This window comes from Accipiter gentilis, chromosome 34, assembly GCF_929443795.1.
Source record: "Accipiter gentilis chromosome 34, bAccGen1.1, whole genome shotgun sequence".
NCBI classification, from domain to species: Eukaryota; Metazoa; Chordata; class Aves; order Accipitriformes; family Accipitridae; genus Astur; species Astur gentilis.
In genome coordinates, this window is record NC_064913.1 from 16,376,367 (window position 1) to 16,391,628 (window position 15,262).

The window sequence follows — 15,262 nt, forward strand, 5'->3', positions numbered from 1 at the left end:
CGGCCATTGGGTGCGCGTTCCCCGGCCGGGGCCTCGGCCTATCAGGAGCCGCCGGCCGCGCAAAGGAAAGGGATATAAGGGCGGGCCGCAGGGCGCGGGTAACTCACCTGCTTCTGTCCGACGGCAGCGGGAGCTTAGTGCGGAGCGAGCGAGTGACCGACCGACGGAGCGAGGATGTCCGGCCGCGGGAAGCAGGGCGGGAAGGCGCGGGCCAAGGCCAAGTCGCGCTCGTCGCGGGCCGGGCTGCAGTTCCCCGTGGGCCGCGTGCACCGGCTGCTGCGCAAGGGCAACTACGCGGAGCGGGTGGGCGCCGGCGCCCCGGTGTACCTGGCGGCCGTGCTGGAGTACCTGACGGCCGAGATCCTGGAGCTGGCGGGCAACGCGGCCCGCGACAACAAGAAGACGCGCATCATCCCCCGGCACCTGCAGCTGGCCATCCGCAACGACGAGGAGCTCAACAAGCTGCTGGGCAAGGTGACCATCGCGCAGGGCGGGGTGCTGCCCAACATCCAGGCCGTGCTGCTGCCCAAGAAGACCGAGAGTCACAAGGCCAAGAGCAAGTGAACCGGGCCGGGAGGAGCGCCCCGAGCACAGAAGCGAAAACCCAAAGGCTCTTTTCAGAGCCACCCACAGCCTCGCGAAGGAGCTGGAGATGCTGCTGCGCGGTGGGCAGGGGAGCGGCGTGCGTGCGTTCCTCAGGGGAGGGTCGGCTCGTTGCAAGGGGGCGTGGGGTGGGGAGCGCCTCCCCTCTGCACCCCCCCCCGGCTCAGTTATGAGCCGCCGAGCTCAGGCGCGGCCGGGAAGCCAGCGCGTCGCTCGCGGGCCCTGCAACGGCTAGCGGGCGGAGGCTCGACCGCGCTGCTCTGCCGAGCGAGCGCGGAATCGCCCGGAGCCAATCGCCGCCCGCGCGGGCTCCTCAAAAGAGCCAGGGCGCTTAACCCGCTCGCCGCCGGGGCGGGGCCCGGCTCCTGTGGGAGGCCGCCAGCCCCCCGTGCCCCCCCTACGCGGGAGCTCGCTCGCTTCGCCGCCCGAGGTGAAGCCGGTGTGGTTCGCGGCCCTTTCCCCGCTTCGGGCAGGAGGCCCCTGCACTAGAGAACTCGGCGAGGCGGAGCTGGGTTTCGCTTCTTTCCTCCATTTTATTTCTCTTTTGTTGGGGCAGGAGGGGGGCTGTTGCCCCGGCCCGTGTTTTTTCCCGCACGCAGCCGCGGATGAAAGGCTCGCCCTGCAGAGCCCCGGTTCGGTTTCCAGGGACTTCTGGGCGTCGGTAAATGCCTCGGGAATAGCCGCAACGTAGCAGAGCGCAGCATCCCAGCAAGCTCTTCCGAAAGCGGCTGCCGGACAGAAAGACGGAGGCAGAAGAGCTGGGAAGGGCAGCGATGCGGCGGCAGAGCGCTAGAGAGAAACCCAGAGATTATGATATGATAAAGAGAACTGAGAGCACGGAAAGGAAAGGAACCTAAACGTGGCAACACCTCAAAGAAGGGGGGCAACGCGACACGGCTCTTTTAAAGGAAAAAGTGGGTGGCTCTTAAAAGAGCCTTTGGGTTCTCGAGGTGGTCGGTCGGGGAGCGGAGAGGCCTTCAGCCGCCGAAGCCGTAGAGGGTGCGCCCCTGGCGCTTGAGGGCGTAGACCACGTCCATGGCCGTGACCGTCTTCCTCTTGGCGTGCTCGGTGTAGGTGACGGCGTCGCGGATCACGTTCTCCAGGAAGACCTTCAGCACGCCGCGCGTCTCCTCGTAGATGAGCCCCGAGATGCGCTTGACGCCGCCGCGCCGAGCCAGGCGCCGGATGGCCGGCTTGGTGATGCCCTGGATGTTGTCGCGCAGCACCTTGCGGTGCCGCTTGGCACCTCCCTTGCCGAGCCCCTTCCCGCCCTTGCCTCTGCCGGACATGCTGCTCAAGTTTCCAGCCGCTCCGAGCTGTGAGCCGCAGCCGCCCGCGCCGCGGCCTTTATAGCCAGGGGTCCGACCTGATTGGGAGCAGGGGCGGGCACGGCCGGCGGGGGCGGGGCCTGCCGCTCCGCGGGCGGGGCGGGGCCTTCGCCCCTCGCTGCTCTCGGGCCCCTCCCCGGGGCGCCGCACGGCTCCGCCGGCCGGTCCCCGCCTCCGCCTCCGCCTCGCCCGCCTTCCCCGGCCCCGGGGCCCCTGAGGCGCCGTTTCCCGGCATCTGCCGCCCCCGGGCGGGGCGACGGCGCCAGACCTTCCTCCTTCCTTCTCTGACGGCCGAGGGTGCCACTGAACAGGGAGCCGGCCGCTTTGAGGCCTCCCCGGACCGTTGTTAAGGTCATGCTGACCATGTCTCATTAGTTCTGAGGTCACATTGCAAGGACTCGACGGTAGTATTGAGAACGGGCTGTTAAATGTAAGAACTAACAGGTCCCCTCCGTGACCTTATAATGTGAAGCATCAGGAAAATCACATCTATAAACATGGGGGTTTTTTTCTAGAAGCTGGCTATGTCTGACTCTCAGATTACAGCATCACCGGTGAGTCCACAACAGGCTTTTTCCGCATGGAACTGGAGAAGACCCTTTATTTTCTATCCTGTTGTCTGGTGTGTTGCTTCATATTATGTCCTGGACATCCTGGTCACATTCAGAAAGCATTATATTTCCATTTAGATCACTGCTATTAACATGATAAAAATTAGTGATGTATGTCAACCAAAATAGCTACTTCAGCTATGTGCGTGTGTACCTCCATGTTTTCAAAGGCCTGACATCATTCTGAGTGGATAGATATTCTTTATTTCATATAACATGTTTTCTTTTCACCAGTGCATGTTGCCAGTGACAACATTTCTCTTTATTATTTTGGTATGATTCATAACTCCAAAAATCAGTCATCATGTCTGTTAAATCCGCACCTCATTTCTGCTGGCTATCCTTGCAGTCTTCCTTTCCGTAGCTCAGGGCCCACTGTGGTATGAGATTAGCATAATTCCAATATGGAGAATTTGTGCTTATCATGGCTGAATACACACGTCATTATCCACAGAGACAGCGGAGAGCCCTTCAGGCTGAAGGTCTCAGGGAGATCTTTGTGAACTCTGACAACCCTTTGTCTCGCTGACATTGGCATTTGGTTCTGCCTCAGTCACAGTGACTCCAGGAGGGAAGGTCTGTGTGAGTAATGGGATCCAAAAATCTAATGGTGAGGTAATTTTTTCCCAGGATCTTTCAGTTCAGATATTTTATATAGGAATGTCTCTGCCTGGCCCTGAAGACTCAATCAATTTCTTTTTCACTGTTCTTTCAAATGACTTGTCATTCCCTCTGCTTGAAATATATTCTTTTCACCTCTCCTCAGCTACAGGAAAAGGGGTTCAGTTCACTCTCTTTGCCACTTTGTCCCACTTCATCTACACCATAGAAAGCATATTTTCCAGCACCATTTTGTAACACACACAGACGCACTGAGGACACTTAAGTGTATATAAATGAGATTCTCCTCTATGGAAGGGATACGTTCCATGTAGTATACATGTCTGTCACCCATTTGTCCATCTACCTCTCCCACTGTACCTGTTCCTCAACCGTTTATAACTTGTCATGCTAAAGCCACATCCTAAAGCATGAAAAATGAGAGATGTTATGTCCAGAGAAAGCAATCAATAAATACACAGGAGAAAAATCCATTCAAAGCTCTCCAATTCAAAGATACCCCCTGGACCTGGTGAATCCCTGGCCTACAAATCACTAGGACCTAAGGCACCATTTTGATGAGATATCAGCTATTGTTATTACACTCCTTTTTTTACTGGCCTCTGTCACAGATGGGATATCGGCCCAGATGGAACTTTCCTGTGAATTACTCCTTTCTTCCAGTGTTATGACCATAAGTGTCCATCCAGAATGCAATTCAAAGGGCAGCACAATCTCAGAGCTGCCCCACTCATATTGCCCATTCATTTCTCCCCACTCTGGATCCATGGTGATATTCCTAACTGCAGAAACACGTTCTGCTACTACACTCTGCATTCTTCATCTGTCCTCTCCCAGACTTACGGACTGTGTGTCCCTGATACTAGCCCAGTAGAGCCAGTGTCTCCTTTAACACTGAAGAGACTATAACCAGATGACCCTGCTACCCTGGGGAGAAGAAGATGACAACACCCCCGCACAAAACCCCAGACCTAAGAACATTCACCATGCTAGAAGAATAAGCATGTTGTAAAATGAAAAAAAAAAGAAAAATGTAAATCTGAACCATTTTCAAGTGTAAGAACCTTTTATTTTCATTAGTGTCAAATGCAAATAAACATTGCTGTCCTCATCCACTGATGTGGCTGACAGCGGTAACCCTTGAAATCCTTTCCATGTACTCAAGCATGTCAAGGCCTGTTTTCTTCTAAAGAATTAACAAAACAAGCACAAATTACACCTTTGCATCCACTTAGGTTTTGGGGTTTTTTTCTTTAGTATTTTTTTTTCTTTTTTCTTCTTCTTTTTTTTTTTCCTACAGGGAAGATATTTGTACAAAGGAACATGCATTGGATCTGGACAGTTAATATCAGAATTACCCAAAACATTTAACTTATTGATCAGCAGGCCCTTTTCTCAACAGCTTTGGGTAATTTGGGCTATTAAGTTTCCTTTCTTGTAGGTGTCTCCTACTGCAGTTTGGGTAAACCCAAAACCCCAGCTGGTTTCTCTTTATTTACCACCTCCATATAGCTGGACATAGGCTGATCCTTGCTCTTAGCTGCTCAGTGCTGGCCTTGTGTGCTGATCTTGTTAACCATACAATTAAATGTAAGATGTTACAAACTACTAACCTCAAACAGCACACAAAAGTGAAACCTGTTATTCTACTTCTTATTTCATGCACGAATCAGCCAAAACTTGACTGCATTTGCAGTGTCCAAAACAGAAAAAAACTATGTCAGGAAGACCAAGATTTAGACTTAATACACTTACTACGGAAGACAATCCTTTCTGGGACCAGCCCATACAAGGCAGGTTGCAGGCAAAATAGGTGAAATACATTATTCTTGAATGTGCCCATGGTGTGTATATATATATATATATATATATATATACACACTCTCATGAGCCTGTGAAGCCAGATTCCTGACTTCCTAACTGTCTGATAGCAGGAGTGCTGAGTGACTGGCCTCATTTGTATATTGTGGGGAAATCTGGGCACCAGCCGGCCCTTCCAGTGTCCCTGGCAGTCTGGATGACATCCTAACCAGGGACAGTCCCACTCTGGCACCAGCCCACGGAATGCACAGCTGCAAACCACGTAGTGTAAAAAAACAAACGCTGCAGCACAGCACTCTTACACACTGAACAACTCTTCAAAACTTTTTTGCTCCCTTCTATGGGAAGACAGCCAACCTATATTGCTGGCACCCAACTGCTACCTTGCGGTACTCCTGCTCTAGAAAGATGGCACAAGCAGCCTTATCTGGAGCCAGTATCTGCTTCACCCCCACACCTCTGAGGAAAACCGGCAAGGCAGCATCACTTAATGAGAGCATCTTCACATGGTGTGTGACACAGTGCCTTGGCTCTCATCGATGGCAGAGGTCCAGCCTACACAGTGTCTGGGTGCCACCATCACTGCCTGTGTGGCAAAAAAAATGGGTTGCCTGCCTACCCAAATGTACCTGGAAGCTTGTCACATCAGCGCCTGGGGTGTCACCAGCCAGGGAGATGGCGGATTGCAGGCCAGCTGTGCTCGCACTACGTGCCCAAGGACACTTTGTCCCCCCATAGGTACACGGCTCTGGCTGGAGGGGGCATGTGGGTTGGTGACATTGCTCCCTCCCTTTTACCAGCATTCACAGGAGCCCTGGCACACACAGAGGACAGAGCGGAGGGCAGAAAGCACGCAGAAGTGCCAGGGCGCTGTGGGGAGGAAGAGTGGGTTGCTCAGCATTGCTCCGTGTGGGCTGCTCACCTCTCCGAGCAGCCAGGCTTCAGTGCTGATGGAGAGGCTGCTCTGAAAGGACAGTGTGGTGCCACCCTTCCTCGGCGGAATTCACTACTGAATGCAGCCAAAGGAGAGGCACTGGCAATTCAGGAGGAGACCATTTCTTTGGGGAGCCATGGCTGATGGAGCTTCTGGTAATGTTGCTTACCTCTCATGGACAGTTTGCCTCAGGGCCTGAGGTCCTCAGTCGCTGGTTGGTGACTGCATTCAATGCACGCCAGGGTGGTCCAGAAGACAGTTTCTTGAGTGCCTTAGGTTAGTTTTAGAAGACCGAAGTACTTTAGGACATAAATAATTCCGTTCTTTGATGTCTGACTGACAGCGAGGACCTTTTCTGTGCCTGTGTGTGAGAAAAGTAGAAACACGTTAACCTGGTAAACTCCCATAGAGTAGAGGACAAAGTGCATCTTATTTCCTCATTAGCTTTTCTGGGAAGCGATTTGCCCCCCTGATTTTTTGCTGGGTTTTTTTTTTGCTTTCCTAGGAAGGACATCCTTCCCAGTGCCTCCTAATTTCAGACACATCCAAGTTTTGGACTATAGGTTTTCAATTCCCAGATGACATGCCATGACAATGATGAAGAGAGGCCACAATAGGTGCCCCAACCCTTAACCAAGAGTACAGGGAGGAGTGTGCAACATTCCAGGAAGCTGAGTCTACGGGGATAGTCATCCGTTGCCCTACCCTATTTGTCTGCCCACTGGAGATGCTCAGCCCTGCACTGGATTTAAAAGGCCTTGTGTGGCCTCAGTGCGCTTAGGAGTCTTAAGAGCAGCAGCAGCAACAACATGAGCGTTATGAAGGCAGAGACTTGTTGGCTGAGCTGCAACAAGTTTGTAGTTGGGTAGGTACCACTTTAAACTAGTTTAGCTAAGGGTTAAAAGCTGTTAAACTGTGCTGGCTGGTTTGATCACAAGAGTTACTACATTTGTAACTCAAATGAAGGATGAAGTCACTGAGGGCAAGTAAGGCATGGGTGTAACACTAATGGGAGCATAATCATGGTTGTAGGGAGTATTTACACCTCTTCCCTGCGGAACATGTATGCTGGAGTACAGCACATAATGCAAAGGCCTCACCTAAATCTCTCTGGAAATTATCACTTGAAGGAGGGAGAGGGGCTGTGGTGCACAGGCATATCAGCTGCATTTCCTCCAGCTGTCCAAGAATCACCCACCACAGGACTCACCTACAGCAGGGAGAGCAGCCCATTAGCCACATTTGTGTGGCTAGCTCTCATGCTAATGCATCCTAACAAAATTTCTTCAGAAGAACGCTTACTGTGCTACCTCTCATTATTGCAAAAATATCTAAATATAACCCAGAGTTCATTTTCTTAGGAACAAGTACTGGCAGGTGCTAAACTGGAGATGGGAATGTTTGATAGCTCTCAAGTGCAGTGCCAGCCCTTGGCTGTGGTTCATTTGTCTCCTTGTTTATGCCAAGAGGTCTTAATAGATAACTGCAAAAGTTGGACAGACCCGGGTATCCGAAGGGAAGAGAGTTGCGGGGTTCAGATTGCGATCTTGTGCAGGTTTGTGATGTAGTGTGGCCTGCTGGCGTGCCCATGAGGTGAGAAGGATTGAAGTCATTCAGATGTAGGAGACATTACAGTGATGCTCTCTCCAAAAGTATCTCTGGAAATCCTGATATCACTATTCTCCTCTTCTAATGAATGATGAGGTCTGTCTCCCTCCAGTCTCATTAGAAAAGCCAAACTGCATGTCAGAGTCTATATGGCGCCTTCTTCATTAAGTCTTTCTACAACATCCTATACCAAAACCAGGATTATTTCCTTTTCTCATTTGCTCAGCTGGAGGTGAAATTGCCATTCCTGCCTTTTATATAACCCTTCACCACAGTTTTTCTTTGCCTGAGTACATCTGTCCATTCCTTCTACACTACCTGCTCTGACTGCGGAGCAAATTCTTTTTAAAATTGCCAAATGCACCTTGACTTTCCAAAATGTTCCTGCATACATTTCTTTCATGTAAAGGAGAACATGTGTCCCAATCAGCAATTCTACATCGCTGAAGGTATCTTATGTCTTTGCTGCAAAGCCATGAAAACGGAAATATCAGAGCTTCTCTCTGTGTCACAAATTTCTGAAGCTTATTTTAAGACAGTAGACTAACTGTTGGAGATCAGAAGCTGCTCCACATATTATTAGCTGTCCCTGTTGGGAACAGGGAGAGGGTAGCAACTGCTGGGAGAAAAGCCAGACAACTGGGATGGCGACCATTTTAGCCACCTCAATTCAGCCACCAATAAATGTGAATCAACACTCTGTGAAGCCACAGCTGAGGGCTGGAGTATTTAAATCTCCTCCAGTGAAGGTTACTGAAGTAAATATGTATGAGTTCAAAATAACAAGAGGAGGCAACATGAGTTTCCATTTTGCGGACATGTCACTCATGGTCTACACGTTTCCCCTGTCTGTGTGCCATGAAGTGTCTTGGTAGCTGTTAAGTGTCTTCTCCTCCCAGCACTGCTACTTTTCACTATGTAGTCAAGGCAGTGGAAAGTCTCATTCCTTGATTTACAAACACATGTAGGGCACAGGCTTAAAAAAAATGTATATATTTACTTCAGTTTTGGTAATTTCTGAAGGTATATCTTCAATACCGCATTCACTCCAATTTATTTCATTCCTGTACCCATATTTTATGCTACATAACTTTTACAAACAATACCATGAAATTCCCAGTTTGATTAGCCCTTCTCTCAATTATCTTCCTGTTGAAGCATTTCAGAGTTTTAGGTGCACTTTTCCTGCAACCTTTTTTTTTTTTCCTGATACTTTTTGCTTCAAGGGTGCAGGTTGCAATTTTTCCCTTCATTGCATTTATTCACAGTTTCGTATTCACTGAAACCCAATTTTACAGCAAACTAAAATGTTTTCGTGTTACATACACATTCAGGATTTACAAAACAGCCATTGTAAATGAGGCAATGGAGTGGAAATAGGATTACACTTACCCCAAACTACCTTTTCATACAATCTGAAATTTTGGTTGCTAATATGTACTTAAATACTGTGTTCATGTTATATGTTACATCTAGCAATATCAAATGAAATCAGAGGGGAGGGCTGAAGTGTAGCCTTTGTGATTCTTAAATAACTACAAAAGGCAATGGATAATACACTTGTTTATAATCAGGTAAAGATTAATGGAATATTACTCCAGAGCTCTGTTCTGTTCAGAATATTACATCATCTTCCACTAAATATCGACACTGATTTAATTCTTCCTGGTTCTTTAGGAACGACCTATGGCCTACCTCTCTCTCCCCCTGTTAAAACTCAGATTATCACAAAGTGCTCTACTTTTTGTCCTGAAAGCATTTCCTCACTTCAGTGATGGCTGTAAAATACATAAGGAAGAATTAGGTGGGTTTTATTTAGAGTGCGAAGAGGATTCAGAATTGGCTTTAGATAAACCTTTGTGCAGACATATTGTGTGAAACATAAACAAAAAAAAACCCAAAAAAAACCCCCAAAAACCCAAAACAAACAGTTAACATGATTTGAAATTCTACTATTATTAGAGAAAATACATAGCAAGATACTACTCTCTGGGAAGGAAGAGCATAACTACTAAACTGCTATTCTAGTCCCTGCTCATCTTAAATTACTAGAGACACAACAGATAATTTCAGTATCACCAGAAGTTTAGGAGGTTGCTTTCTTTTACAAGGCTGCAGTTTTGTAACATTAGATATCAAATGACTGTTTACCTGAAATTCAAATGCAACGTGAAAAGCAAATAGCTTGATTTACTTAATAACTGGCACAGAAATTCATATGGAAAACAAACAAAAGAAAGAAAACACCCAGCACAAGGTAGCAGGATAAGTTTGCCTCCCTTCTACCGAAATTCCAGGAAGACAAAATAAACCAACTGTGTGTTCATAAATCTCCAGATCTTAACAAATTGCTTATGGCTCTATAAAAAATGCAGTAGGAGGTTGTACGAGACACTATTTCACTAGACTTTAGCGTTTTAGGAGGTAAAACACATGGTCAAAGGAACCGGTTCTTAATCCATATTCAGAGCTGAAAGAGGAGTTTGTGTTACTTCCTCCTCTGCAAAATCAATTTAAACTGTCAAAATCGCTTTAAATGGGCCGGTTTCAACTTCGACCCCAAGAAAACCCTCTAAAGAACCAGACTGAGCCGTTGCTGCAACATTTATGTCAAAAGGAAATTTTTAATTTGCAAGGAAAAACAAAAGTTTCTCTCTTCAGAGGTCTCTCCAGCAGCAGCACACGGGATTTATCGCCTCTCCTTTAACTCAGCCCGCGCCTTTGCGGCTGGAAACTCTCCCGAACGCAAGTACCTGCTCTTCTCCTCCCTCACCGGGGAAACGGGGCGATTTGGTGGCAGAAATTCCGAGGAAAATGCACTTTTGTGAGTCCAAAGAAACACAAATCGAGCACACCGAAGGGCTCCCCGGCCGTGCAGCGGGGCGGGCTCTGCAACGCACCAATCACCGCGCGGCTCCTCTCTAAAAATACGAGCATCTGACCCGCGCCAGCCCAATTGTGTTCGCCTGCTCCGCAGAGGACGCTGCCGCCGCCGCCGCCGCCGCGATGTCCGAGACCGCTCCCGCCGCCGCCCCCGATGCGCCCGCGCCCGGCGCCAAGGCCGCCGCCAAGAAGCCCAAGAAGGCGGCGGGCGGCTCCCGAGCCCGCAAGCCGGCGGGCCCCAGCGTCACCGAGCTGATCACCAAGGCCGTGTCCGCCTCCAAGGAGCGCAAGGGGCTCTCGCTCGCCGCGCTCAAGAAGGCGCTGGCCGCCGGCGGCTACGACGTGGAGAAGAACAACAGCCGCATCAAGCTGGGGCTCAAGAGCCTGGTCAGCAAGGGCACGCTGGTGCAGACCAAGGGCACCGGCGCCTCCGGCTCCTTCCGTCTCAACAAGAAGCCCGGCGAGGTGAAGGAAAAAGCCCCCAAGAAGCGGGCGGCCGCCGCCAAGCCCAAGAAGCCGGCGGCCAAGAAGCCCGCCGGCGCCGCCAAGAAGCCCAAGAAGGCGGCGGCGGTGAAGAAGAGCCCCAAGAAAGCGAAGAAGCCGGCGGCCGCCGCGGCCAAGAAAGCGGCCAAGAGCCCCAAGAAGGCCACCAAGGCAGGCCGCCCCAAGAAAGCCGCGAAGAGCCCGGCCAAGGCGAAGGCGGTGAAGCCCAAAGCAGCCAAGCCCAAGGCGGCCAAGCCCAAAGCAGCCAAGGCGAAGAAGGCGGCGCCTAAAAAGAAGTAAATTATACTAGAAGAGTCCTGCTCTCCGTATTTTGTTATCCAACGGCTCTTTTAAGAGCCACCCACACTTTCCCTAAACGAGCTGAGGCACCGAGGTCGTCAGTAACCTGCAGCAAGGATCCAGTAATTCGTAAGTCGTCAGAGATCAATTGTGTCTTCTTTCCCCCTGCAATTACCGAAAGAAACGCTAACGAGCACGGTATAACGCGGCGGCTTTAGGGAAGTGTAAACTTTTACATTATTTTTTTTTCGCCTAGTAATTGGTTTGATTACCAGGAAGCAATGTTTTATAATGTTTTGATAAACATCGGATGTACTTTTTTTTAAGGATATATTTTGTAACAAAAGTAATGCAATTGCCGGGCACGCTACTACTGAGCCATGTCTAATCTATTGTATTATTTCTCCGAAGGTGTCTCCTTAAATGGTGGTGTGTCTGTTTGGGGGAGGAGGGGAGGGTTTCGTTACTGACTCGAAAATAGCCCTGAGCTCTCCCATTCCTTTTGTTCCCGAGGAGAAAGAGCGAGCTTTAACTATTGAAAAAGCCCGCCCTGACCAAGGATTGGCCGGGGAGAGCCCGGCCCGCTGCCCCTTCCCCCCCTTCCCCGGATTACGCCTCGAATCTCTGGTGCTGGTTCAGCCACTCTCGGAGAAGAAAAGGGCGGAAGAGGGGGGAGGGACGGGAGCTCTCGCCGAAATACAGCGTTCCCGTGTTCTCTGGCTGTAGGACTAAACGGGAAAGAGCCCATCCCAGGAAAAAACTTGCTTTGAGAGGACATTTTGGCAGGACTTTGCGGTAACAAAAACATGGAAAGCGTTGCTACTATCACCAAGCCAAAAATATTGTTAATAAACATGAAGAAAATAAGAAAAAACACGGGTCGAGTAATTCGTATGAGCCGGCGTAACTATAGTATGGATAACTGAGCTCTCTTATGATTTTGTGGGTGGCTCTGAAAAGAGCCTTTGGATTATTTTCTCCAGAAAAAAAACGTGCTGCCTTGAGCTCACTTGGCTTTAGCCTTGTGGCTGTCGGTCTTCTTGGGCAGCAGCACGGCCTGGATGTTGGGCAGCACCCCGCCCTGCGCGATGGTCACCTTGCCCAGCAGCTTGTTGAGCTCCTCGTCGTTGCGGATGGCCAGCTGCAGGTGCCGGGGGATGATGCGCGTCTTCTTGTTGTCGCGGGCCGCGTTGCCCGCCAGCTCCAGGATCTCGGCCGTCAGGTACTCCAGCACGGCCGCCAGGTACACCGGGGCGCCGGCGCCCACCCGCTCCGCGTAGTTGCCCTTGCGCAGCAGCCGGTGCACGCGGCCCACGGGGAACTGCAGCCCGGCCCGCGACGAGCGCGACTTGGCCTTGGCCCGCGCCTTCCCGCCCTGCTTCCCGCGGCCGGACATCTTCGCTTGCTTCTCTCCTTGCTTCCTCGCTCGCTTCTAAGAGCAACCAGCAACAGAACGCAGCAAAGCAGCCAGCGCTCCTCAGCTATAGCCTTGCTGTTCCCACCTCGCCCCTTCGCTGATAGGCTGAGAAGTAGGTCTCCTCTGAGCAGCCAATGAGGCGGTGAATCGAATTCCGACCAATGAAAGACGGCTCCAGGGGAGCTATGACGCGCGCTCGTGTTCTGGCCAATGAAAGTACGCAGAGGGAATGCTGCTCATTTGCATAAGGGACCTATAAATACGTGGCACTCGGCTACTTCCTCTCACTTTGCCTCTTTGCGTTCTGTGCTGCGGTTGGGGTCTGCGGGAGTTGCGCCTTCGCTGCCATGCCCGAGCCGGCCAAGTCCGCCCCCGCGCCCAAGAAGGGCTCCAAGAAAGCCGTCACCAAGACGCAGAAGAAGGGCGACAAGAAGCGCAAGAAGAGCCGCAAGGAGAGCTACTCGATCTACGTGTACAAGGTGCTGAAGCAGGTGCACCCCGACACGGGCATCTCGTCCAAGGCCATGGGCATCATGAACTCCTTCGTCAACGACATCTTCGAGCGCATCGCCGGCGAGGCCTCGCGCCTGGCGCACTACAACAAGCGCTCCACCATCACCTCGCGGGAGATCCAGACGGCCGTGCGGCTCCTGCTGCCCGGCGAGCTGGCCAAGCACGCCGTCTCCGAGGGCACCAAGGCCGTCACCAAGTACACCAGCTCCAAGTAGAGCGTCTCCCGGATCCTCGGTTCTAACCCAAAGGCTCTTTTAAGAGCCACCAAGTTTTCAATAAAAGGGCTGCACTGTCAATTCTTCAGTGTTGAGTTCTCTACGGTCAGTTTAATTCCCACTTCAAGTTAATTCTGATGAAGTAGTTGTTCTCCAATATTGTGTTGGGTAACACAGACTTTATCTGGGTAAGAAATGATCTGTTATAACTGGAATTCCTATAGCTAAAGCTTTTTTATTACTGTATTTTCTTTCGAGGTGGTAGTTCCCTTAGTTCTATTACAGTTCTTAAGATTGTGATATGTTTATTTTCTTGTGCAGTACATCGCTATTAATTCTAAGTGTGTTTATGTTATATGCGTTGTAAATTGAAGGAAAAAGCTGTAGTTTTCTAGTCGGGAAAGGATCAAAATTATTACTAATGGAAGCTGATCCACGTTCATCGTTGTAAGTGCTATAACGATGTCTACCACTTGATGATGCTCAGTCTCTTTGTAGCTGAAGGGACAGGTGTCTACAGGGTACAGTGAAATTTGTGTAGTAGCAAGTCACATTTTTCTTTAAGCTTTTACCAATAGCCCAGTGATTAATACAGCACAGAAGTCCTTTCTAAAAGTTATTTACCTTCAGTAATTTTCTTCATTCTACTGTGCATGTGATTTTTTTTATAATAGCCTGTATAGCTTCTCCCTACAACTGCTTTAGGTAGAGAATATTCCCTCTGTAACTAAAAACACAAAGTGAAGATGAATATTTTTTTATACCTATTTGACCTTTTCTCTATTTATATGTCATTAATTGCATTAAAACTACTAAAACCTAAGAAACTAGCCACTATGGGCTGGCTTCGTAAACTATCAGAGTTTATCATATAGCTACTAATCAGCCCTAAAGTCTTTCGGCCTCAATCCGCAGGCTTTCTAAATCACTCCACCTCGTTCCTGGGTAATTAGATGCTGCTGCAGATGCAGATCAAAGCCAATACTGCCTTATCTCAAACGGGATCTGAATAATCCTGCATTCTAAGCATATGCTGTGGGCTTCTGAACACACTAACTTCATACAGGGACCACAGAATCGCAAGAGTCAACCTTTCCCGTACTGACTGCATGTTTGGGAGTACAGGTACAGAGACAGGCACGAGGTGTCTCTTTAATCTCTCACCAGTTTAGCAGTTACTTTCAGCCTGAAGGCTGATGGGCACCTCTTGGATGGGATTTCATGTATCGAGTGGGAAGAGGCGTCCTCCATACTCTGTTTTTTAGCAGCTTCAAATGGAGATTAGAGATCTGCTTTCTAAGTGCCTTAGTGCAAACCGAAACATAGTTTGCACATTCTGGGCCTCTATATGTCCAATACCTAAAAAGATTAATGAACCATGGCATATTTCAGTCTCCAGGTTTTTGTGTCAGGGGATATGTGGGTCACTAGAAAGGGACTTTAGAAAATGTCATATACTAAAAGTGCTCATATTTTGACAGTGATGATGATCACCAGAAGAATTTGTCAGTGGCTATTATTCCCTATAATCAGTCACGTAAAAGTCAAATTTAATTATCTTGTCCTAAAAAACCAGACCCTAGTTCAAACTACAGCTACTGCAGGGCAGCCCTGTTGCCTGAGTTGAAGTAGGAGCCTGGTGGTGCCTTTTGGCCTCCCAGCTCAGGAATCCATAAGCATTTTTTTTGCCTTTCCTGTCTTTGTATGTTGCATGCTGCACACTTCATTAACAGAGCTTTCACAGAAATTTCAGGGGAATTTTTTAAAATTCTTTTTTTAAGGCTGTTTCAGTATGTGAAATTGTTTCTAAGGCTCCTGGAACTCTTCATGCAACAGAAAAGAAAATGTTGCTTATGATTGCTACTTCCAATCTCAGTATGAATGATAAAGCAATATTAGGGGCTATAATGTGAACATAGCATTTC

At 49.4% G+C, this 15,262-nt stretch overlaps 5 protein-coding genes across 5 annotated transcripts; 3 read left to right on the forward strand and 2 right to left on the reverse strand.

Annotated features, from left to right (window-relative positions):
• Window positions 1-103: 103 nt before the first annotated feature.
• On the forward strand, window positions 104-676 carry LOC126034531 (histone H2A type 2-C). Its single transcript, XM_049792334.1, has one exon. It carries the CDS (start codon window positions 175-177, stop codon window positions 562-564), a length of 390 nt encoding a protein of 129 aa, XP_049648291.1. The 5' UTR covers window positions 104-174; the 3' UTR covers window positions 565-676.
• On the reverse strand, window positions 676-1,931 carry LOC126034539 (histone H4). The gene has a single exon (XM_049792342.1). The coding sequence runs from the start codon at window positions 1,890-1,892 to the stop codon at window positions 1,581-1,583; it is 312 nt and encodes a 103-aa protein (XP_049648299.1). The 5' UTR covers window positions 1,893-1,931; the 3' UTR covers window positions 676-1,580.
• Window positions 1,932-10,183: 8,252 nt separating this feature from the next.
• Window positions 10,184-11,206, forward strand: LOC126034517 (histone H1.01). The gene has a single exon (XM_049792315.1). It carries the CDS (start codon window positions 10,533-10,535, stop codon window positions 11,190-11,192), a length of 660 nt encoding a protein of 219 aa, XP_049648272.1. The 5' UTR covers window positions 10,184-10,532; the 3' UTR covers window positions 11,193-11,206.
• Window positions 11,207-12,198: 992 nt separating this feature from the next.
• LOC126034528 (histone H2A-IV) lies at window positions 12,199-12,588 on the reverse strand. Its single transcript, XM_049792329.1, has one exon. The coding sequence runs from the start codon at window positions 12,586-12,588 to the stop codon at window positions 12,199-12,201; it is 390 nt and encodes a 129-aa protein (XP_049648286.1).
• Window positions 12,589-12,922: 334 nt separating this feature from the next.
• LOC126034533 (histone H2B 1/2/3/4/6) lies at window positions 12,923-13,418 on the forward strand. Its single transcript, XM_049792336.1, has one exon. The coding sequence runs from the start codon at window positions 12,957-12,959 to the stop codon at window positions 13,335-13,337; it is 381 nt and encodes a 126-aa protein (XP_049648293.1). The 5' UTR covers window positions 12,923-12,956; the 3' UTR covers window positions 13,338-13,418.
• The last annotated feature ends 1,844 nt before the right edge of the window (window positions 13,419-15,262 follow it).